General features: G+C 40.8%; 1 protein-coding gene across 3 annotated transcripts; it reads left to right on the top strand.

The window, feature by feature from the left end:
• The first annotated feature begins 4,054 nt into the window (after positions 1-4,054).
• Positions 4,055-22,535, top strand: SNAPC3 (small nuclear RNA activating complex polypeptide 3). Of its 3 annotated transcripts, none has more exons than XM_032676979.1 (9): positions 4,055-4,272; positions 10,829-10,906; positions 12,142-12,226; positions 14,207-14,311; positions 14,820-14,969; positions 16,323-16,405; positions 17,618-17,782; positions 18,824-18,931; positions 20,591-22,535. In XM_032676979.1, exons 1-9 carry the CDS (start codon positions 4,061-4,063, stop codon positions 20,736-20,738), a joined length of 1,134 nt encoding a protein of 377 aa, XP_032532870.1. In that variant the 5' UTR covers positions 4,055-4,060; the 3' UTR covers positions 20,739-22,535. The 3 variants fall into 3 exon arrangements, with proteins under 3 accessions (XP_032532870.1, XP_032532869.1, XP_032532868.1); XM_032676978.1 differs by lacking the exon at positions 4,055-4,272 and adding an exon at positions 4,442-4,460; XM_032676977.1 differs by lacking the exon at positions 4,055-4,272 and adding an exon at positions 4,874-4,892.
• The last annotated feature ends 385 nt before the right edge of the window (positions 22,536-22,920 follow it).

Consider the following 22,920-nt stretch of genomic DNA (forward strand, 5'->3'; position numbering starts at 1 on the left):
GCCAGACTTTGCTAGGCCTTCCCTTTTGTTCCCAGTCCTGGTGAACACCAGGCTGGCTGATGCAACCCTCTGCGAGATCATATTATAAACACTATGGCTTAGCTTAGGCCAAATTAAAAAAATTTCATCCAGAAGGGCTGGGGAAGTGCTTTCAATTGGGTTTGATCAGTGCTTTGGGTGCTGCTGTCCAGAATTCAGCTGCATCCTCAGAACAAAGCCCAGAAGAAGAGGGTATAACAAAGAAAAAACTGACAGCCGTTGAATCCTTATCTCCTAAAATTACAGCCCTGGAACCTTCCTGTAATTGCTGTGCTGAGACAGTCAGGCTTAAAAGACAGTGACAGTGTTCCTTATCTGCTAAGGTACAAAGATACCATAGAGCTCACACCATAGCATGTGGTGTAATGAAGAAGGAGAGAGATAATTCTAAAATATTGAATAAAAATAATGCTTAACAACAGTTTCCCAAAGTCTTTTTTTAACTACTTGCAAACATTAAGTTTGTTAGACATGAAACTCTTGTTGAAGCTTGAGTGATGATCACGATGATTTTTCTGCATTGGAGTGGAAGCCCAGGGTACTTTAAATGACTTTTGTAATTTCCATAATGTGGGCAAGGGCTGAGAATAGCATAAAATCTGATTTATGATTGAGGCACAAAATTACCCTATAATAAGCATTACCATGTAATTATATTAAGATTGTGTCTATTAGAACAAGTACCATTCAATACTGCCATGGAATGTGGTTAGCTTCACCAATATCTATGTATTTCTGGGACTGTGTGAATTGAGAAAGGAATGAAGGGTGTTCCTTGTGATAAAAGACTAAGAGGTTTAGTCTTTCCTTTGACTATTTAGGACTGACTTTTCAGAATGGTTATATATCCACAGCATTTACTGACTGTAGCCGTAGTTGTGCACACGAAAGCTCTGAAATCAGCCTCTTAAGCTCGCAGGATACCACTGTACTGCAGAATACAGGCTACCTCACTACTTCAGCAGCACATTAGTTACAATTTTTTTGACTACTCTTGCATGTACAGTGCTTTTATTAGTTTGTCTTCCAGCTGTCTTTTGTACTATCTCCACTACTCCTCTAAGTCCACTGTTCTTTCAACGCTTTTTGGATTTCAGCACTTCTTAAAGAACTCAGCTTAATACCTGCCAAGTTTACACTGCTTGAGTTCTTCATACACCCTTCATTGCTTTACTGGTGAATTATTAAAGTCTGTCCAGCAGAGAAAAGTAAGTACCTCTTGGAAACCTTGAAATGCCCATGTGCCTTATGCCTAGTATATAATAAAGGGCAGATTAATACAAAGCTATAAAAATAAATAGATCTCTTTGTTCTTAAGAGGATTTGGATTGAGTGGAGTGGCTTTGTAAGTATATGATTTCTTAGTATTGAAGATTGGAAATGAAACAGAAAACGTCCATTCACAGTTAAAAATAATCAGCTTTAGTATTTTCAACTTAGCTGCTCCTTGAGTTTCTACTTATCCAGTCTTCCTGCTTGAGGTTTATGTACTTTACAGGTTTTTTTCTTTTTAACTAATACAGAAGAACTCCAAATTCAAGCCCGCCGTGGTGAGAAGGAAGAGAGGCAGTGAGGTAAATTCATAAATCTAACTGAAAAGCCCAAGAGGATTTATTCCAAAAAGCATGAACAATTGCAGCACAGCAGCCAAAGCACACTTGCCTCTGTGACAGCACCATGGTTGGTAGTGACCACTCTTGTGCTGGGGAATTCTGTGATGTCACTTTGATGTGGTCGTACAAAAAAATTCAGGCCACTGATTTCCACAGTTTCATGTGTTTGGTTTTCCAAAGAAGATTTTTGAAACAAGTATCTTATTTCCTTTCTATGAACACTAAAAATTCTTGATATCTTTCTGGAAGAGTAGGGTTTAATCCTGCTGTTCTTGGCTGAAATTGCTCCTACATGTTTATATCAACAGCGTACTTAGAACAATATAGCCCTGTCACTTCCACCCTAGATGTGGCTACATCAGATAAGTGATAGAGTGTTTTCCAATTTCAGGCAACGTTGCAAGTACACGAAGGGGAAAGGTATGTTCAGAATGTAAACAAATCATAGGAGATAAAAACAAACATACAAAAAGGCAGGTATGGTCTTGAAAATTGGAATGAGAATTCCTCATGGAACAACTAATAGGTTTCAGGGAGGATACAACAGGAAGTGAGGGCAACAGCCCTTAATCAAGAGCTTCTTCCAGAGCTGAGGAGTGTCAAGATCCACGGAGGCGATGGATGAAGAAAGCAGAGGGTGTAGCTGAAGAAGAGAACAGAGACTGTGAATACTTATAGGAAAAATGAGCTGAAGCTTAGCAGAATTTTCATAATGAGGAATAATAACTGCACTTAAGAGGCAGAGGTGAGGGAGAGCTAATAAAAGAATTCAGCATTGAAATGCAGTGCAAGTATAAAAGTGTAAAGTGGGGAAGTTGGAAGGGCTTTACACCATACTGTTATTGCTAAGACATGCAGAATACGCTTTTATATCATCTGGCTGGGCTATTACATTTTTACCTCTCCCTTTATTACTTTCCTTTGTGAAACTGCAGGCAAATGTCATGACCTTCTTCTATCTTGGCATCCTATCCTTTCCACACAGCTTGCAAAGACCCAGTTTCCTTTAATGAAATTTTTCTGGTCTTATCTTCACCCCCGGCTGCAACAACCCACCTGCTAACATGCCTTTTCTTTGAGTTTTATTTTCATATACAGAGAAATAAGAGCTGGGGTTGTTCAGCATGGAGAAGAGAAGGCCTAGGGAGCCTTCATCATAGTCTTCCAGAACGTGAATGGGACTTAAAAAAAGGAAAGAGAAGGAGTTTTCATAGGCAGATAGTGACAGGACAAGAGACAATGGTTTTAAAATGAAAGAGGGCAAGTCTATACTAGATGTTAAGAAGAAATTCTTTACTATGAGGGTGGTGAGGTGCTGGAGCTGTGGGTGCCCCATCCCTAGAGGTGTTCAAGACTGGTCTAGATAGGGCTTTGAGCAACTTGGTCTAATGGAAGATGTCCATAACAACGGCAAGAGGAGTTGTAACCAGATGATCTTTAAGGTCTCTTCCAACCCAAACCATTCTGTGAGTCTGTGATTCCATGAATATTTTGGCCTGAAGCAAGTGCGAAGGCTGTGGTTCAACTGGTATGTGCAACAGGTACATCAGGTTAGCTCAATCCAGATTACTTCTGCCTCTTTCTTAACAGGTTGTGCTCATGGTAGCTTCATCACACTGTTCCAATGGACATTCCAGGTGGTTGGCACATGCTTTAATACAAGCAGTGCTAGTAAAGTAAAAGGTTATATATTTCATCAACCTTGTTCATCATATTATAAAACACCTTAAACGCTGTAAAAGGAAAGGTTTCCAAGGCATTTTCACTTTGGGAGGAAAAAATGTGATTTCTCAATAAAGTCGAATGAAAAGAGGTCATAGCAGGGCGGGAGTCAGTCTCTCCTCCCAGGTAGCCAGCAATAAGATGAGAGGTCATAGTATTAAGCTGCACCAGGGAAGGTTTAGGTTGGACATCAGGAAGAATTTCTTCACAGAAGGGGTGATGAGACATTAGAATGCTCTGCCCAGGGAAGTGGTGGATTCACCGTCCCTGGAAGTGTTTAAGGAAAGACTGGATGTGGCACTTAGTGCCATGGTCTAGCTGAAGTGGTGGTGTTAGATCACAGGTCTATGATCTGAGAGGTCTTTTCCAACCTATGTGATTCTGTGATAACGTGTGAAAGTGTTTGTACCCCGTAAAACCACGCACACGGCGCGGTTTTAATGACTTAAGAACTTTTTCCTTCCGTGGTTGGTTTTTTCGTTTTGTTTTGTTTTGTTTTTTTCCCCTAGTGAACGCTGCCGGGCGCTTTTCCGCCTCGCAGCACCGCGTCAGCACCTCAGAGCCACAGCACCCCCGCAACCCACTCACCGCCGCTGGGGCGGTGCTCGCCTTTATCCCGCCCGCGGCCCCGCCCGCAGCCTGTGACGCGCGCGGCGGTGGTGGCGCGGCCCGCGGTCCCGGCGGCCATGGCGGAGGTGGCGCCTGAGTACGAGTCGGCGGAGCTGTGCACGCGCGCGTTCCGCGTGGGCGCGCTAGGCCGCGGGTGGCGGCGGCAGCTCGGCCCGCCCGACCTCTCACTGGCGGCGGCGCAGGAGGAGAAGGAGGAGACGGACGCGGCCGTGGCGGCGGAGCTGGGCTGTGCGGCGGACACGGCGGCCGAGCTGCGCGCCGTCTGCAGGTGGGAAAGTCCCAGCTGTCCCCAGGCGGGGATTTACGGCGCCGGTGCGAGCGGGACGCCTGTGGCGGGAGGTGGTCGGTGCTATCCCTCAGATACCGCAGCGGTTCCTCAAGAGAGGTGGGAGGTACACGAGTAAACACGGTTCAGAGCAGCCTTTTCCGGGCCTGTGCCGTGTGTTTAACGCCCAGGTAAATCATAGAATGTTAAGGAGTCAGTGGACCTTACAGACCGTATAAGTACTAACCCTCATGCTATGTGCAGGGACACCTTCCATCAGACCAGGTTGCTCAGAGCCCCATCCAACCTGTCCTTGAACACTGCCAGAGTTCCGACATCCACAGCCTCCCTGGACAAGCTGTTCCGGTGTCTGACCACTTTTACAGTAAAGAATTTATGCTTAATGTTTAATATAAATTCACCCTCTTTCAATTTGTACCCATTATTCCTTGTCCTGTCACTACAATTCCTGACAGAGGGTCTTTTGCTGACGTCCTTGTGGACCAGATGTGCAGAGAAGAAGGAAGACAGTTTTTTTGGAGGATAGTGCTCAACTGGTGGAAATTTTATGTTACGGTCTTGAATTTGTGACCAAACAGTTCAGCGCTTAAGAAGTTACATAGGTAAATACTTAGCATCATAGTACTGTATGGGTAAAACTTAAGGTATCTGAACATCTACGTGGTTTTAGGAAGCCCCAGCTGTGAAATGAAGCATATACCTTATATGAAGAAATAAGTTCGTATTAAAATGGAATCATAAAATCACAGAATGGCTTGGGTTGGAAGGGACCTTAAAGATCATCTCATTCCAACTTCCCTGCCGTGGGCAGGGGTGCCTACCACTAGAACAGGTTACTCAGAGCTCTATTTAGCCTGTCCTTGAACACTTCCAGGGATGGGGCATCCACATCATCTCTGGGCAACCTGCTCCAGCACCTCACCACCCTCATAGTGAAGAATTTCTTCCTAATATCTAATCTAAACGTACTCTTTCAGTTTGAATCCCTTGGAAACATCATTTAGATGAGTTCAGATAGCTGGCAGCATACAGTACCTGTTGACCTTCTCTGGATCCTTAGTTCCCACTGACCTGTTTTATTCAGGGCTGGTGGTGAAGTCAAGAGTTATGCAAGTGCTTTATGTGGGTTGAAGCAGCAGCGTGTAACGTGCTATAGCTGGAAGGCTTTCAGGTCACATGGATAGTGAGACTCATCTCCCACCTGTAGAAAAGGCCTGATTTTGGGGAAGCAATTCCTGTAGAAAGCATCACATGTTGCGATTTATCTGCAGCTCATCAGTAAGGAAGATATACCAGAGTTCTGTTCCTATCTGTACAGCTTTGTGCTTCAGCTGTCAGAGTTCTGGTGACTAGCACAATTTTTTACCATTTAGGCTTAATAGAAGGAGAGGCTGATATTTGTTTTAAAGGAACGTGTTCTGCTGTGCAGGAACTTCGGGAATTGTTCTCTAAGCTCTCCCAGTGTAAATGGGATAGTTTCTTGATTGCTCCTGTGCTGCAGCTTATTCTCTGCAGTGATCCTGTCTGTTGATGTTTTCATTTGAATTCCAAACTGGTCTTCCATGCTTTCTCCATTTTTCCCTGCATTCATTTTGCTTTTTTCTTCCGTTCTACTTTCTTCAATTTACAACTGCTGCATTTCACCTGTTGTCTGCATTTGCTGGTGTTACAGAGCAGTGCTGTCTGCTTGATGCTGTATGTACAGTGAAGAGTGGTCATTTGGGAAAAAGGACTGGCAGTCTATGAGGTGGAGAGAACTGATATTCTGACAGCTGTTTGTTGGCTTTGCAGGAGAATGAAGATAAACCTGCACATCCTGGTGTGACCTTTCCCCTGCGCAGGCTGGAAATCCCAGTCCCTAATCTTCATGTACTTTTGCTTTTAAATTAAATAGCCCTAACCTCTTGAGTCTCTCCTTAGCATTGGCCAACCTCAAATCACTACCTCTGATCCCTTTCACTCGCCTGCTCTGAGCTGTTCATATTCTTCCCCTAAGGAGAGATGAGAACACTGGGCTACACCAAGATCTGTTCTATGATATCCTGGAATCACATTATTGGCATAAATATAACTTTATAGGTGCTAAAATGAACACATGCTGGATATAAACACAGATTTTTCTGACTGTGAATTATTTCTAAGGGAACTTCTGACAAATTAAGGAGGTTTTCTCTGGGTAGAAGAGAGAGAAGATGTGGGTACTCCTATATCTATTTTTAAAAGTGTTAGATTAAGAGAATCTTTCATGGACTCAGAATGAAGTTTTTCAATATCCATTGTTAAATATTATTTAGAATATAGTAACATAGTGTACACTTAAGTGTTCTGACAATTCAGAGTCTTCTGGTGAGGAGCAATGGTGTAATGTTTAAATGCTGTTTAACTCTTTGGGCATCTCAGTGTGTTGTGGTTGTTGTTGTTTTTTTTTTAGTTTATTTATTTTATTTTCTTCTGTTTTTTCCTGTAATACATTCCTGCAAACAGAATGCAGGAAGAAATTTCCTTCTTCACTCATTTGCATTTGACTCAGTAAGAATGCCTTCCGTATTGCTCAGGTTGTATGCAAATAATCATTATGAAGATTGGTTGCATTTTCACCAGATTTTGGTGAAAATGGTGTCCTTAGCTAGGAAATTCCATCAGTAATGCTCTTAAATAACCAAAGTGTCAGGAGAGTAAAGTTCTAGGTTTTGTTCAAATGTCTCAGTGGTCTGTGAGTGAAGTTTGCCTTGGGATTCATTATTGGTATTTGACTGATTGAAGTCCTCAAATGTTGGAGATGCTGAGTTATGTTACTCTGTTTTGTCTTCTGTGTGATTTGTTGTGTGCATGTATGGGGCAGGCTAAGCCTCAAATCAGTGTGGATTTTAGGTGAGGTGAGACTTGCAGGTACCTTATTTCCCTTCAGTCCCAATGGACCTTCTTGTTTTATTAGAAAGGATAGTTGTAAATATCTCTAGGGATGTGTTATAAAGCTGCATTAAGCTAGCATTAACCTCTTAACAGTATTTAATATCTTGTGGTATTAGTGTCTCAAAGGTGATGACAGTACTCCCTTTAAAATTTGTGCAATATAAAGAGTAATATGAACACTGTATCTTCTTATTACAGAAGTACCAGGCCAAATACTAAAATACCTTTGAATTTCTAAAACTGAGAAAACTCATTGTGCTGCTAGAATATTCTGAGAAAACTAAAGTCACAGTGATTAAAGGCTTCATTGGTAGTCTGTTTCCTTGTCCACATTTCCATGGAGTTGCTTCTGGGCTTTTTATTTCTAGCCACCTTAAAATGTCTTTCACGGAGACATAAATTCATGTAACACTTTGCACGTTTTTTTCAAGTGAGATCTTCAGGGATTGTTCCTCATCACTGTACTACACTTCACCTTGAGTTCCATTAAACAGTTTGGCAAATGCTTCCACCTCTGTGGTATTGGAGTACTCTGAGTGTATTTGTCTTGCATAGAGAATAGTTTCTGTAGGGACACTGTACTGTGCCTTGCTTGTGGCAGTCAGGAGTGAGGTGTGACCGGTGCAAACCTTGTGTTGCCTGCACTTTTGTCTCAGGTATATGGCACTGATTACTTAGCCTTAATTTCTGGAGGGTTCAGCATATAATTTCCATTTGTAAAGCCTGGTTTCCTCAGGACCGTGGACCAAATATTGGTTATGTGGTTCCATTGGCAGCAGTGGAGTTACTCAGGAGGAGCTCCAGTGTGGCCTGTGTATAAGGCCATACTGTAGCATAGCCTTTCAAGGCTTCAATGCACATGATTACAATTCATATGTAATTAATTATTAGACTGAACTTTAATAATGGCTTTTCCTTTAGATATTGAGGGTTTCTAACTTTTCAGGAGTGAGAAATCGTAGTATCAGGGCTTGGAAGGGTCCACAGAACTTGTCAGAGGTTCAGTGGCTGTTCCTCTTTGCACTAGCTACCTTTCTGTCCTTACAAGGATAGAGAAGAAGCAGCTTACATGCCAACTACTTTACACAGTGTCTGTTGTAATTCCCTGCTTTCTGGGGAACAGTTAGTTACTTTCCCGAGGCAGGCAATTAGTGAGCGTGGTGTGGATGCCACAGCCAGAAGTCCCTGGCCTCAGGCAGTGGAAGGAAGGAAAGCACAAGTACTGATGGTGAGTTCTGACATTGTATGCACAGAAGGGAAATGGGAAACTGTCACCTTTGTTGCAAGTGAAACTTCACAATGATAGGTAACAGACATTTTCAATGCAAGTAACATATGTGATGTTTAAAGAACTGAATACATAGTCATTTCTTCAAAATGTTAGGTCTTCAAGTGACAAGGGCTCTTTGGTGAATGGGATCACTGATCCACGTGCAGGAAGACTTAAATAATCTAGACATGCTGTCAATTCTACAGAAAGGGTGAGTTGTGAGTCGCTTTGTGTGTTGGGAGATGTGCTTTCCTTCATTAGGTGAGCTGTTCATAACGTGACTCTGTGCTGCATGGAGAATAGCGGCATTTGAAAGGCTAGTGCTTGAACTGAGTTCTCCAAAGCGCTGTTCTCCTTCTTTATGTTAGTTAAATTACGGTTTCTCAGCTGTGGTACATTCTGCACTTGATACACGACTCAGTTGTCTCTGCCTCCACTTCCTCAAGTGAGAATCTAACTTGATTCTGTTTCCAGGAGGTTGTAGCTAATTGCTGCATAGTTCCTTTTAAAATGGTGCTTCTGAATGAATCCCCTTTTCTCAGTAACTTAAAAAAAATTTTTTTCTGTTTGGGATGAAATCTGTAAACCAGAAAGGTTAAAACTTTGTATACTGTTGGATGGTAAGAGACTAATTAAACAATAATAAATTCAAATTATTGTGAATACAGAGTGACTCTATTGGCTCCTTAGAACAAGGCCATCTACCCACAACTAAAATTTTGTCTGACTTTTACTTATTGTCAGCTGATAACAGTTGATTCCAGACTTCTATTTCTCAATCATGGCATATTCCTGTGCATTTTGACTCTAAAGGGTTATTCATTACTTCAGTCATAGCATTGCTGACATGGGGAACATTATAAGATTATAATGAAGACAAATGTAATGAAATAATAAATTGTATTGAGAATAAATGGTACAGTCCAAACGTTTTTCCTGGACTTCACTGGTCATGTATTTGTCCCATAAAGAAATGGGTTTGCACAAGAGTTTGCTGGGATTCAAACTGCAGATCAACTTAGGCAGTGGTATAAGCCCTGCCCTTATGTAGTTTGCGAAAGTGGAGGGACAAAAGCAATCAAGTCTGATTCAAAGCAGGTGGAACTTCTCTGTTTTAAATATTTTTTTCTCAGACTATTTTTAAGCTTGAGATAAAATACTTTTGTGATTGATAGAAAATGCTGCTGGGAAGGACCGCAGAGGGAGGGATTGCATATATGATTCCCCTGAATCTGGTGTGCGACACTCTACAACCTGAAATGGGAACCCATAAATGGAACCCAATGGTGAAGCCACCTTCAGGTTCCTGCTTCTCATACTTCTGCCATTCCACAGACCATGAGAAATCAAAGAGGATAACTCTAGATTTAGATTGGTTATTAGGAAGAAGTTCTTTACTTTGAGGGTGGTGAGGCACTGGGACAGGTTGCCCAGAAAAGCTGTGGAATGCCCCATCCCTAGAAGTGTTTGAGGTGAGGTTGAATGGGGCCCTGAGCAACCAGCCCTGAGGTGAGGTAGAAGGTGGCCCTGCCGTTGGTGTGGGGGTTAGAGCTATATGATCTTTAAGATCTCTTCCAACCCAAACCATTCCATGATTCGGTGATTCTATGAAACTAATACTGTCTTTGAGTCAGAATTACTCTGTATGTTTTTAAAAAGGAAATTGATATTATTAATATGACTCATCTGAAACCTGCATCACTTAATCTGTTTGTGGACCTTTGCAAACACAAGAAAAGTGAGGATGAAAAGGGGCTGAGGATGGAAAAGAGGATACAAGGTAGAGTGGACCTGTCGCTTCTGGCGGAAGTATTGTGTTACTCCTGCTGGAAGAAATGGGGCATAATTAGTGCCTTAATAGAGCTACAACAGCTCATGTAAAAATGGTGGCTTGCTCATGTTTGTACTTGAGCGGGGTGTTAGCTTTGCCATACGCATTGAGGTTCTTAATTCGTTTCAGTTGAATGTCTTGTGCCATATATCATCAGAACATCAGAGTAGGTGCACGAGATTTGAAAAAGTGGCATTTTTACTTCATACAAGGTATTGGACGCACATTTTGAACTTGGAGGGCTTGTTAAACCTCTGGAGACAGCTGTGCTCCATTAGACAGAATGCAAAATAGAGATAGGATTTACCCAATCTCTGTGAAAACCAGATATAAAGGCCAGGACTCTTTGTCTTCTGGTTCTTTATCTTAACAACCATACTGCCCTTTTGCCTTGATTTAGGCTATAAAAGCTATATCTTGTTTATTTGCATTTTGCTCTCTTTTTTCCTTTTAAGGATAGATTAACTAATTTTCGTAATGAGGTGAGAAAAAATGTATATTAGTTATTTTCTTTTTTGTTCTAGCATTGATATGTTAATGTCTTCTGATAAAGAAGAGGACCCAGATGTTATTTCTGAAGATAGCAGTCTGCTAACTCTTCGGTATGTTGTTATGATATACTCACACTACCCTTATTTGGCGTGGAGTTGAAAACAAGCACAGAAGTATGGCTGGCTGCTTGCTCTCTTTCCATGCAATGGTGTGTTTTCTGAGAAAGTGTGCAGAAAAACTCTAAGGCCAGAAACACCAGATTGTGATAGGATAATTGGTATGAGCCTTCTGCTTGAATGTTGCCTAGGAATTTTTTATTAAGATATGTAGAATGTTCCATCTTTGGAACATAATGGAAAAGCTTAGGATTTCTGGACCTAAATACTTCTGAAATAACAACTAAGTTTGGAGCATGCAGAGGACTTCTCATTATCATGTGTGTGAGGTTCCTCCAAAGCCTTATGAAAGAAATCTGTAGGTTTTGCTTTTATTAATGCAAAGTCACATTGAAACAGCCAGTTAAGTACTGATGCAGTAACCAGATAACCTCTTTATCTGAACCCACTCTGTATAGAATTCATTGATACTACTAATGCATTTCAGAGATTAAGCAATATATATTGTTTCCATCAGTTAGAGAACTTTGAACTCCTACTTGGCCAGTTCAGGGATTTGCTGTACTTTACATAGTACTGATGTAAAGAAATATGTTAAGATTGTGATCACTGTTAAGTCTGATTGTTACTGAAAACCATTAGGAAGGTTTAGAGGGTAAGTAGACTTGTCCTGGAAGTTAAGGATTTGTTTATGCAGTGGTTAAATATATTTATTTTAATAGGTATTCTGTGTATGATACTCTTTCTTCTACAAATGATACTGAAGTTTTTTTGGTTTTTTTAAAGTCTATGTTATGGGCCTAAGAATATTTGTGGTTTTTTTTTTCCTTGCGTTTTGCTTGAACATGAATCCAGGGTTTTTTGAAGTGTGGAAGGGATAGTTGAAACAGCTTCCTCAAAGGTAGCAAAGTGTTCTTTTCTAAGACAGCCTCTTCAAACAACATTTTGCTGTTATTTCTTGTAAATGTAAAACTACCCACAAACAACCTGTAACTTGCACATAAGGGGAAGGAGAAACACAAGCTGAAGTCCACAAGCTGGCCTGTGCACTATCAGGTTTGATGAGAATCGGGAGACTAGTATTTTAAGTTAGTCTGCCATACTAAGACAGACAGGAATCTTGCTCTTTGAAAACTACTCTGTGGTAGCTTGTGTCATTTAAAAATATTCCTAGAGATTCTGCATGAAAGTTGTTGAATGAAGTTTCGTCTTGTGTTTCTGACCCTCAGAATTAGAAAGAAGGCCTTAGAGAGGAGAGAAGAAACAATTATTGTGGATCGAGCTTGCAGACAAGAAACTCTTGCCTATGAGATGGTAAGTTCCCTGTCACCTTGCAGGCTCTCAAGACAGCCAAAATCCAACTTCTGGTTGCTTTTTTTTTCGTCACTATGAAATGTACACTGAAAAGGTTGGTTTGCAGATTCAAGTTTGCAGGTAATGATTAAGGTTCAAGACATTTTATAGAAAGATAAGATAGGAAGTCTGCTCCTTAGAGGTGATTAGAACCCAGTTAAGAAGGAATTCTAGCTCATTATCACTGTATGACTACTTTTATTTGGTTAATACTGAAGCCTTTTGTAGAGGATCAAGTGTGCTGGGTATCATGTGAACTTATCATAGAGCTAGATAAAATGCATAGTGTTTTTGCTCCTGGAGACCTGTGTTGGAAACAAAGCTTTAATGTGTTGGTGAGCTAGTTTCTGTAGGGCTGAAAGAGGAAGACAGTGCCAGCATGGTGGCAGTAAATTTCTAATTCTGAGCTTTGTAACGCAAGTTTTTCAGCCATTTTAAACTGTCAAGAAACAGGAGTGTAGTAATCAACCCCTCAAAAAGCATATTGGAATTTCTTTAATTGTCTTTAGTACCTTTTTTTTTATGATTTCCTCACAACCATTGAAGTCATAAACAGGAAAACTTAATTTCATAAATTTTCATAGATTTATGGAATCATTAAGGTTGGAAAAGTCATCTAAGATCATCAAGCCCAACCATTACCTTAACACTGACAGGTCCACCACTAAATCATGTCCCTAAGCACCACATCTAAACATTCTTTGAACTCTTCCAGGGACAGTGAAGTGCTGAAGTCCATGACTGGAACAAGCAAACCATGAATTACTGAAAAAATTAGGGACAGGCGTATAGTGAGGAAGGAGCCTCATGTGACTCCTAAACATTTTTTCCCCTTGACCTTTCCTGGTCTGTCACGAGTTATCATGTTTCAGCTGTTCAGAGACCCAGGAACATTATATAAACAGCATGATACAACAGTTGTGCTGTTGTCTTAGCCTGAGGAATATATGACAAAATATTTGCAACAGAAACCTTCATAAAGGCTTTCAGTGAGTGGTGTCTTACTACTATTTCTGAAGAATGAGCACATGGTCAGTTATTACATCCTTTAAGCAAGCAGTAGTAACTGGTTTGTGTGTTAGAGCTGGTTGGTGTCCTCGTACCGGATGAGAACAGTAAGAAACACAAGTTTGGAACGTCTTGCATGAAGAAGGGAGATGGAAGCATTAGAGCCCAAGTATCTCTGAAGTCTCATAGGAGTACATGTTCCTCTTACTAAATTTGAGGAACAGTACATGCTAGTGGGAAGTGCTTGTGCAGTCAGTATTTTCTCTTGATTTGTTGGAAAAGGAGGAAACTGCCACATAAAAGTGCCCTCTCTCATTCTTACAGCTGGGCTATGTCTTAACACAAAGTAGCATGGAAATGTAGAGATGCTTTTACTTATTTTCTAAAACATAGTAGTGTGGCAAGGGCAGTTCTGGGTTTTGGGTTTGGATTTTGGAGAAATTGTGGCCTCCAGCTATGTCTAGCTTCCCCAGTAAGAGGAAGTGTTGCACTAATTTTAATTTTCATGTACTTGTTCCTGTGGCTAGTTTCTAGGTTAGTGTTTCTCATTTTGAGGGTTGCAGTCTCCTTTACATATGAAAGTATTCAAAGAGCATTTCAAAGCATTAAGCAGTGGAAGTTGGTAGCAGCTGGGTTCCATGAGGGGAGATTGACAGCAGGCTCTAATTACTTCATACAGGTCCTCTCCATAGCCAAGGAGTAGCCAGCTACCTTGTAGCAAAGCTGAGAAATGAAGGAACATGCTTGAAACTGGTAATTAGAGCAGTTTCTCACTTTGCCATCTTGGAGGAAGTGGACTGTTTTCAATTCAGAAGGCTACATAGTCAAAAATGAGTTGGTTAGAACAGCATTTCTCAAACTTTTATCCAGAAGCTATGATCTTTTTGTGGTTGACAATATAGTATATGTATGTGTATGTATATATTTTTCCAGGAGTCACATGCAATTGGAAAGAGGCCAGACAATCCAACAGATATAGTTGAGGAAGGAGAACTACTTTTAACTCTGAACATCTTCTATCCTGTTATATTTCAGAAGGTTCGTACTAAATTCTCTAGATTGTATTTTGATGTCTGTTCCCTACTCAAGTAATATCTTCCTTTCCTAAGTCCACTGAAGATGTGTAGTAAACCCTTCAACTGTGGAAATTTCTTAAGGCTTTTCAGAATCTGGCTTTCATTCTGTTAGTGGTTTGCAGAACAAAACTTTTACAGTAATTACTCAGTAGTTAATTTATTTCACAGAAAGCTCAAAATCTGAAACAAAATACATGAAAACTAAAGTAGTCTTTCTGGATTTGTTAAATGAGCTCAGACTTTCTGTCTTTCCTGCACTTTGCAGTGGAGAATGTGACTTTTGAGTTTCTGAATATAACTAATAAATGTCAGTCTTAGGGGAAGCTGAGGCTAGATGCTGTTTAAAATCTCATACAGAGAAGTGATGCACCATATGCTGCCAGTAATGACCTTAAGCTGTCAAATGAAGAGCAGTGCTGATGCTGACAAGTAATAATTTATCTGAATCTTGTATGCTGTTTCCTTTGTAGCATAAAGATCACAAACCCTATCAAACAGTCCTTGTACTGGGCAGCCAGAAGCTCACTGAGCTGAGAGACTCGATTTCTTGTGTCAGTGACCTCCAGATAGGTGGTGAGTTCAGTAGTCAGCCAGACCAAGCACCAGAACACATCAGCAAGGTAAAACTTTCTATGTGGAAACCTCTACCTGTAAAGGAGTTTTGAAAACATACAGGAGAGAGGGAGATAGAGTTTTGTTTTCTTGTTTTTTATTCAGCACTACATTCACCTGCATTGCATGTTGGTTGCACTGCAAGTAAATAGAATCATAGAATCACAGGATGAGCCAGTGGAAAGGATCTCTGAGATCATCAAATCCAACCCTTGATCCAACACTGCCATGGTCACAGACAATGGCACTAAGTGCCATGTCCAGTCTCAAAAACCTCCAGGGAGGGTGAATCCACCACTTCCCTGGGCAGCCCATTCCAGTGTTTGATTACCCCCTCTGTAAAGAATTTCCTCCTAATATCTAACCTAAACCTCCCCTGGCACAGCTTAAGACTGTGCCCTCTTGTCCTACTGCTGGTTGCCTGGGAAAAGAGGCCAACCCCCACCTGGCTACAACCTCCTTTCAGGGAGTTGTAGAGAGTGATGAGGTCTCCCGTGAGCCTCCTCTTCTCCAGGCTGAACAACCCCAGCTCCCTCAGCCTCTCCTCACAGGACTTGTGCTCCAGTCCCTTCACCAGCTTTGTTGCCCTTCTCTGGACCTGCTCCAGCACCTCAATATCCTTCCTGAACTGAGGGACCCAGAACTGGACACAGCACTCGAGGTGTGGCCTCACCAGCACTGAGTACAGGGGCAGAATCACTTCCTTGGACCTGCTGGTCACACTGTTCCTGATGCAGGCCAGGATACCATTGGCCTTCTTGGCCACCTGGGCACACTGCTGGCTCATGTTCAGCTTCCTGTCAATCCAAACTCCCAGGTCCCTTTCTGCCTGGCTGCTCTCCAGCCACTCTGTCCCCAGCCTGTAGTGCTGCATGGGGTTGTTGTGGCCAAAGTGTAGGACCCGGCACTTGGCCTTGGTGAACCTCATCCTATTGAAATCAGCCCAACCAAGGTCAACATCTTGCTAATTTTTAAAAAAATATTATTAATCTTTTCTATAGTCAGTGCCATGCAATTACGTAATTTGTGCAGTGATGCTTATGTTCTTGTTTTATGTTTTTGTAGAAATCTGTAACTGCTATGATGGGGAGAGAAATCAGAGAAAGTAAAGTAACCTGTGGCCGGAGTATCAGCAGAGTAGCTGCATAGATGGCAATCATATAAGTCTAGTTGTCACATCAGCATTTAAAGTCAGTCCAAAACTTTTATTAGAAACCTGTAGAATGAGGTTTCTTAATATAATTTAAATACCTAAAATACTTGGATTTTTGACATGTTCTTGTTTAAGGTGTTTAGTCTCTCATAACACTAATGTTATGAGACACTAGCGTTATATATAAACAATTCTCTCTTTCTCTCAGGATCTCTACAAATCTGCTTTCTTCTATTTTGAAGGCATCTTCTATAATGATAGAAGATACCCAGAGTGCAGAGATCTGAGCAGGTAGGTACAGTATTTGTAGATGTTGACTAAGAAAAACCTTAAGGGAAAGAAAATTTATTTAGTTTCTGTGTTTTAAATACTGGAATATTTAGAGTATAGAGCGGGAATGGACTTTTCATAACTGTCTTTTCAGGTTGAATTGATTTTTACGTGGATGTTTAACTTTACTTGCTCTACTTATTCCTTCCATTCACTTCCTTTTTGAAGAGTACAAATCCATTTTTTTACTGCATATCCTGTTGGGAGGGGATTGCTGTGGAAGGTGGCAGATACCAGTTTGTACTGGCTTTTTAAGTGCCCTCCCTAGTTATGATGACCATCAAAAGACTGTGAGGTAGAAGATGGGTCAGAGAGACAACAGGCTCAGCTGTGTGAAAGTTGCTTGTTCTGCTCAGTCTTGAAAATATGCTGAATGCCTTCATGATAAAGTCAACACTGGGACTGTGTGACTGTTCAGAAAAGAAGTCTGAGATTTTAAGGAAGTATGGACTTGATTACGCTTCTGAGATTTAGGAGATCAAGATGTTTAAAATGGCTGGTATGGAAGAGCTGAGTTTGGACCCTGTTGTTTTGCCAGACTTCTTGTGTGACTTCAGAGAAATTAGTTATTTTACTTCTCTTTCTGTCTGTGAGCAACAATGATCTTTGCAGAAAGGCTTGTGATAACAAACACAGCTTGTAGAACTGAAGTACCTTGTATGTAGGAGTGTACTGAAAAGCCAAAAAATAATTAAGAGTGGCCAGTGCCCTTCCAGTGCTAAATTTTGAAAATGTAACTGTGCAGTTGTCAGCTTTATGTTTCTCCTTGACAAAAACAGACCAAAAAGTTTTTTAATACTTTAAAACAAAGTTATTGACCAAAGGAACCAAATAACTTGCTAGTAAATGGAATTATTGGACTGCTTGAGAAGTGTTGTGCTGCAAACAGTTTGACCTGAATGGGTGCCATCAGGAACATACACTGACTAGAACTCCTCAGGAAACTCTCTGGTGGGGATTTAAAGGCAGATGTTCCACAAGAGCAGTGCACAGTGCTGTGGGGTTGTGGTATTGCTGTGAAATCACCTTCAATTATTACAAAATTTTGTCAGTTGTTTTGATTTATGTCATTTAACTGGTCTCAGTGAAGAGTCTTGCTTGTCCCTCAAGGCATCTTTTTCTGTGCATTCACAGTTCATAGCATTCCTATGCTGATTGCCTTTCTGTTTTCAGAACAATTATAGAGTGGTCAGAATCTCATGACAGAGGCTATGGAAATCTTCAGTCTGTTAAAATGGAGGACTATGTATTTAATGATGTGTCCCTTAAAATTGGCTTTCCATACCTTTTCTGCCACCAGGGGAACTGTGAGCACATCATTATAATCACAGATATAAGGTAAGTTACTGTTCTTTGGGAGTCCTTATGCAAATGAAAGCAAGCTTTCTGTGGACAAACTTCAGACATGAAATGCCAAATATTTGTTAGACCAACTTATTAACTTTAAGATTATTCTGCTGCCTTCTTCAGGGCTTATTAAAATTTTTAATCTGTATACATGTGAGTATCTCTGAAATAGAGTAATCTTCCTTGCTTTTTGTTTTCATCTGCATAAAAAGCATGCATGCATACCATGCTTCCTAATTAGCATGGTATGACTGCTGTATGACAGGAATGGCACTCACAGGGGAAAGCTCTTTTTATGCAGAGCCAGAGTGTCGCAGATACACATACTGACTCTGGAATGGCAGGGAGCGGAATGGTGTCGGCTCTGGCTGGACTCAAATGGACTAGTTAGTGTGAGCTTAAAGCTAAGGGGCAGGAACTGAAAAGGGAACAGAGGAGTTGAAATAGTGGGCTGAAGTGGATAGGCAGGAAGGAGAAGGAGGTGGTAGTAATGACTGTGAGGTGGCACCACATCAACAGTAGAACAGTGGTGTATACTCTGCTCAGTGCATTACAGGTAGAGAGCACTCCTTGGATTGTCTGTAGTGGGTGACAGGTCATTTTCAGTTCCCAGGAGCCTGATGTACCAAAGCATTGATAATATATGGTGCCTCCCAAGAGGAATACAACCCAAAGACTGGTATAGGTGTTGCAAGTAGATGATCTCAGGATTATGAACCTCTAGAGATTCACCTGGTAATACTCTGTTAGCCTGTGTAGGAGATAAAAGCTTTGAAAAGACCATATACAGGAGATGATCTGAAGACTTCTGAGTTACTGTGCAAACTGAGTTTACTTGTGACCATAAAATCCACAGATGGTGCAACTAGCAGTCTATCTGCAGATTTTCTTCTGTGTCAAGGAATGTTAAGCAGAAATCTAGTCAGAGTTTAGACAAGAATTTAAATCATACCATATTCAATGTCTGTGCTTATCATCAGATAAATTCCAGTGTGGCAGAGTCTTTATTGTATATTATGTATTTCCCTCAAGGCTCATTCATCATGATGACTGTCTGGACAGGAACCTATATCCCTTGCTAATCAAGAAACACTGGCTATGTACCAGAAAATGCTTTGTGTGCAAAATGTACACAGCAAGGTATGCTACATTCTCAATTCTATTATCTTCTTAAATAAGTCTCTCTAGGTGCTGATAAAGTAGAAATCAAAGCTCTGTATGTATTTCATAATAATGATAATAATAATCTTCACTCTTTGAGCAGTTCTTCTCTCTCTAACCAGGAAAAGGCCTCCTGCAGGTAGCGTTCATTTGGGGTTGATGATTCAGGAGGTTCAAAAGAACTAAAATGATGAAAAGGCTAATTATTTGGCTCACATTGTGTTGCATACATAGAGCTGGGCTCTCAATCAGTTACTTTTGAAAATAATGCTGCATTTTCCCCCTTTGCAAGACATGTGTTGCAAATTCATTTACCAGAAGTCATACAGAGCTTTTGTTTAATCTAGCATCTAAGCAAGAATAGATCTGTCTAATATAGTAGGATCTAGAGATTTTTAAAAGGCTTGCAGCTTTTTCCACAGGAAACTCCTAACCTCTACCTGAAAACTGTGTGCTCTGTAGTACTTGAAGGAACTTCCTGTGATGCAGATTTTCTGCAGTTAAGAGAGGAGAATGTGAATATGGTGCTCTTTATGCTCTTTAATTTAGATATGAAAAAGACTTTCAATAGACAGTGGAAATTCCTCTAAAGGAGTTTTATAGACTAGTCTAGGCTCCCTGATTTTATAGATCTGAAAGATTTATTTGCAAAATCACCTTTTGCCCTTTTTTTCCCCCCAGGGTAGCTTATACTCTCAGCCTTAGTTTGACACAGCAGCTGCATCTTTGCTATCTTACTCGTTTGGCCTTAGACTTCCCTGGAATCAGGCAAAGAGCCAATTCCCTTTGTGGTGGGAGCCCATCCTAGTGTTCCTAGCAGAGCCCCTAGGATGCCTTTACAAGTGGCTGTAATCTGGGAGGCATTTGGCCATAAGGGGTGGTGGAGCCAAAGGTCAATATGGTGGAAAGATGGGGTGGGGAGGGCATTACCAGAGGTGGTGTAAATTCATGAAATTAAAACCAGAATTATGCACTAAGCATAAGTGAGGACATGATAAACCATGGACAGCAGAGCTGCTTTGGCTGGCTGTCCTGTGTGTTCTGATCTTTACAGATAGTATCTGTAATCACTACAGCTGTTATGACCTTTAGAGTCAGAGCATAAATTAGTTGCTCAGTGACATGGCAGGCCCTCCTTTTACATGTTAACTTGTGTTCATGGTAACTTCAGTGCTCGTGGAGTGTGCAGCAGTCCTCTCCTTCTTTCTTGTCTACATTATCCAGGTCCTACTTTTAGACTCATAAATGGATTTGGTTACTTCTCAAAGTAGTTTAGGTCAGTCACGTCTGCTCTGTATCACAGTTTCTTACATTAATGGAAAACAGGGTGACTTAAATGGCCACAGGGTGGACAGAAGATTCCTTTTAATTTTTCATTCTGAGCCACTCTACCAGCTGTGCAGGTTTGAGGAATTCCTCAGAAGTGCTGCTGTAGCAGCTGGGATTGACAGTGAATGGGTGTGGACTTTGGAAATAAGCTGTATGCCTGGGGTGGGAAATATGCAATATTGGTAGTACCTGCTCTGTATAATATTACTGATGTTTGGTGCTGCCATCCCCAACTGTGAGTAAAATGTTGAGATGTTTGTCACAAATGTGTTGGACTCATGAAAAACACTTGTGTTTTGTAACCTGCAGGTGGGTAACCAACAGAGACAGTCTGGCACCAGAGGATCCTTGTTTCTTCTGTGATGTTTGTTTTCGAATGCTCCATTATGATGCAGAAGGCAACAAACTGGGGGAGTTTCTTGCATATCCTTATGTTGATCCTGGGATTTTCAACTGAAACTGCCATGTGCCAGAGTGAATTCAGTGAAACTACATTGTTGAATCTGTTGCTCTGGTTGTTAAAACCACTGGAGAGCTTGAGTTTTGAGCATACTGCTGGGTTTTGGGTTAGGTTTGTAACCCTCTGCCCTGAGGTGGAAGGAGCCCTTTGCACTTGAAGTCTTTCTGTTATGCTTTCTAAGTATGATTGTAAAAGCTAAGTTAACATGGAAAAATATAATACACTTTTACAACATTACAGCAGTTTGGAGACTATGGACTAAAAATACAGATGTTTAAGAAGAGAACGCCTGGCAAAAGAGCCATGATTTTGAGAAGTTCTGTGCATCCAAGGATCTGTAAACCTCCCAGGATGAGAACATGGACATCTTACCTTGAAAACTCATCATCTATGAATAGGGGTGCAGGGCACTGAATTTGTAGGGAGGAGAATGCTTTCTGAGAAAACAGCTCAGAATTATGGTTAAATTCTTGAATCTTGCCTGCAAATGGGGGTGCTTGCAATCTGTAAGCTACTGCTGTCCGTGGTTTGTGACTCTGAGGACTCATTCTGAGAAGAGTAAACTACATTTCACTGATTAATGAACTGTAGCCTGCCTTTCAGATAATTTTGTTAACTGTTTACAGTGCAGAGTGTTCACTGTGCACTTTTTTTTAAGTATTCTGTTACTGTAAGTAATGATGTTTTTTATTAAAATGTGACCAATTTGTACTTCCTGTAGTATGATGTTAAGCTGAAGCTCTGTCAAGACAGAATGTACTTTTTTTTAAAGTCTTCTGGAATTAAGAGGATTGTTACTGGAGTTCTTTGCAGTTTAGGAAAGTTTGTAGTGCTAACTGCTTTTCTTTTGAAAACCTCAGCTAATTCTCATTAGTGTAAAGACAGCCTACTCTGACAATCTGCATAGAGCAAAGTGACAAACTGAATTCTCTTCAGGTCCTGTAGCTGCATATTCTTCCAGAGCTTACTTGATTATCTTAGATGTCCTGAAACAAAGGTATCTTGAGCATTTGCAGGACTCCAGTGATCACTCATATACCTGTCTACTTTCTGGTGGTGTATTAGGTCACATGAATATAAATCTGTGCGTTTTTTAGGAACAAAAGAAAAAAGGTTAGTTTTTTTTTTCTGCTTGTAAGCCAGCCAGCTGTTGTATTTTAGTAAATCAAGCACTGATAGCAGCAGATGGTGATAGTTCTTTTATCCTACAGGAATCTGCAAAAAATGGAGTGCCTTGCCCACCACAACTGTTGCAAGTCCAGCTGCTGGGGCTAGACTGCTTTGTGGTGCTGATGTTTAAAAAGCCCCCGCAACACAGCTCTGGTTGCAACTTGCAGCTGCAGTATTTGCCTCATAAACTGCTACTCTTCATCTTTCCCCCACCTGCTCCTCTTTCAGCTGTCTCCCAGAAATATATGGACTTTCCAGTCCTCTTCAGTATTGGATCTCGGATCATAAAGACAGCTGGCATAATTTCTAAATATATTGTTTGCTTGTTTGATGGCTTCTTATGCTGAGTTCAGCATAAGTTCTAAGCAGTCAGGTTTTTGTCTGGGGGTTTCTTCCTTTAGCTGTAGGCAAAAGGGAGTGGCCAAAATGTGAGTTTATTCTTTCATTAAAATAATTTGCCTCAGTATGCTCTCTCATGCAACCCACTTACCTTCTTTCCATTAAAAAAGTTGCTGTCAAATGTATTTCAAAATTGGTGTCCCTGCAAATTAAGAAATTTTAGAGGGCCAGTGCCATGCTTCCAGTCAGGCAGAGGGAAGCTGGCCACACTCTGGGTGTGGGAGTTAGGAGCATTCAGTGCTTAACTACAAAACAGAGAACTCTTATTAGAAGCTTGCTGTTTGTGTGACCTGGTCCTACTTCATATTTAGTGATTTAATTTAAATAACAAAGGAAACAAAAAGGTTATGTGAAGTTATAGTTTTTAAAGATACTTCCCAGAAGCTGTCACAGGACAAGTGGGTCTGGTCTTGATTTGACATGTCTTTCTGAATTAGTCCTCTGAGTGAAATCAGCATAGCACTCAGTGTCTGTAACTAAATTTTTATGACACCAGCTGGGTATTTGTGTTTTAGCAACTTGTTAAATGCTGTGAGTTTTTTGGTGATCAGAACTTCAAAGCAGCTTTATTAGTTCATGATGTAAAATGAGAAAGTTTTTTTTTTTATAA

Source organism: Chiroxiphia lanceolata, chromosome Z (genome assembly GCF_009829145.1).
Source record: "Chiroxiphia lanceolata isolate bChiLan1 chromosome Z, bChiLan1.pri, whole genome shotgun sequence".
NCBI lineage: Eukaryota > Metazoa > Chordata > Aves > Passeriformes > Pipridae > Chiroxiphia > Chiroxiphia lanceolata.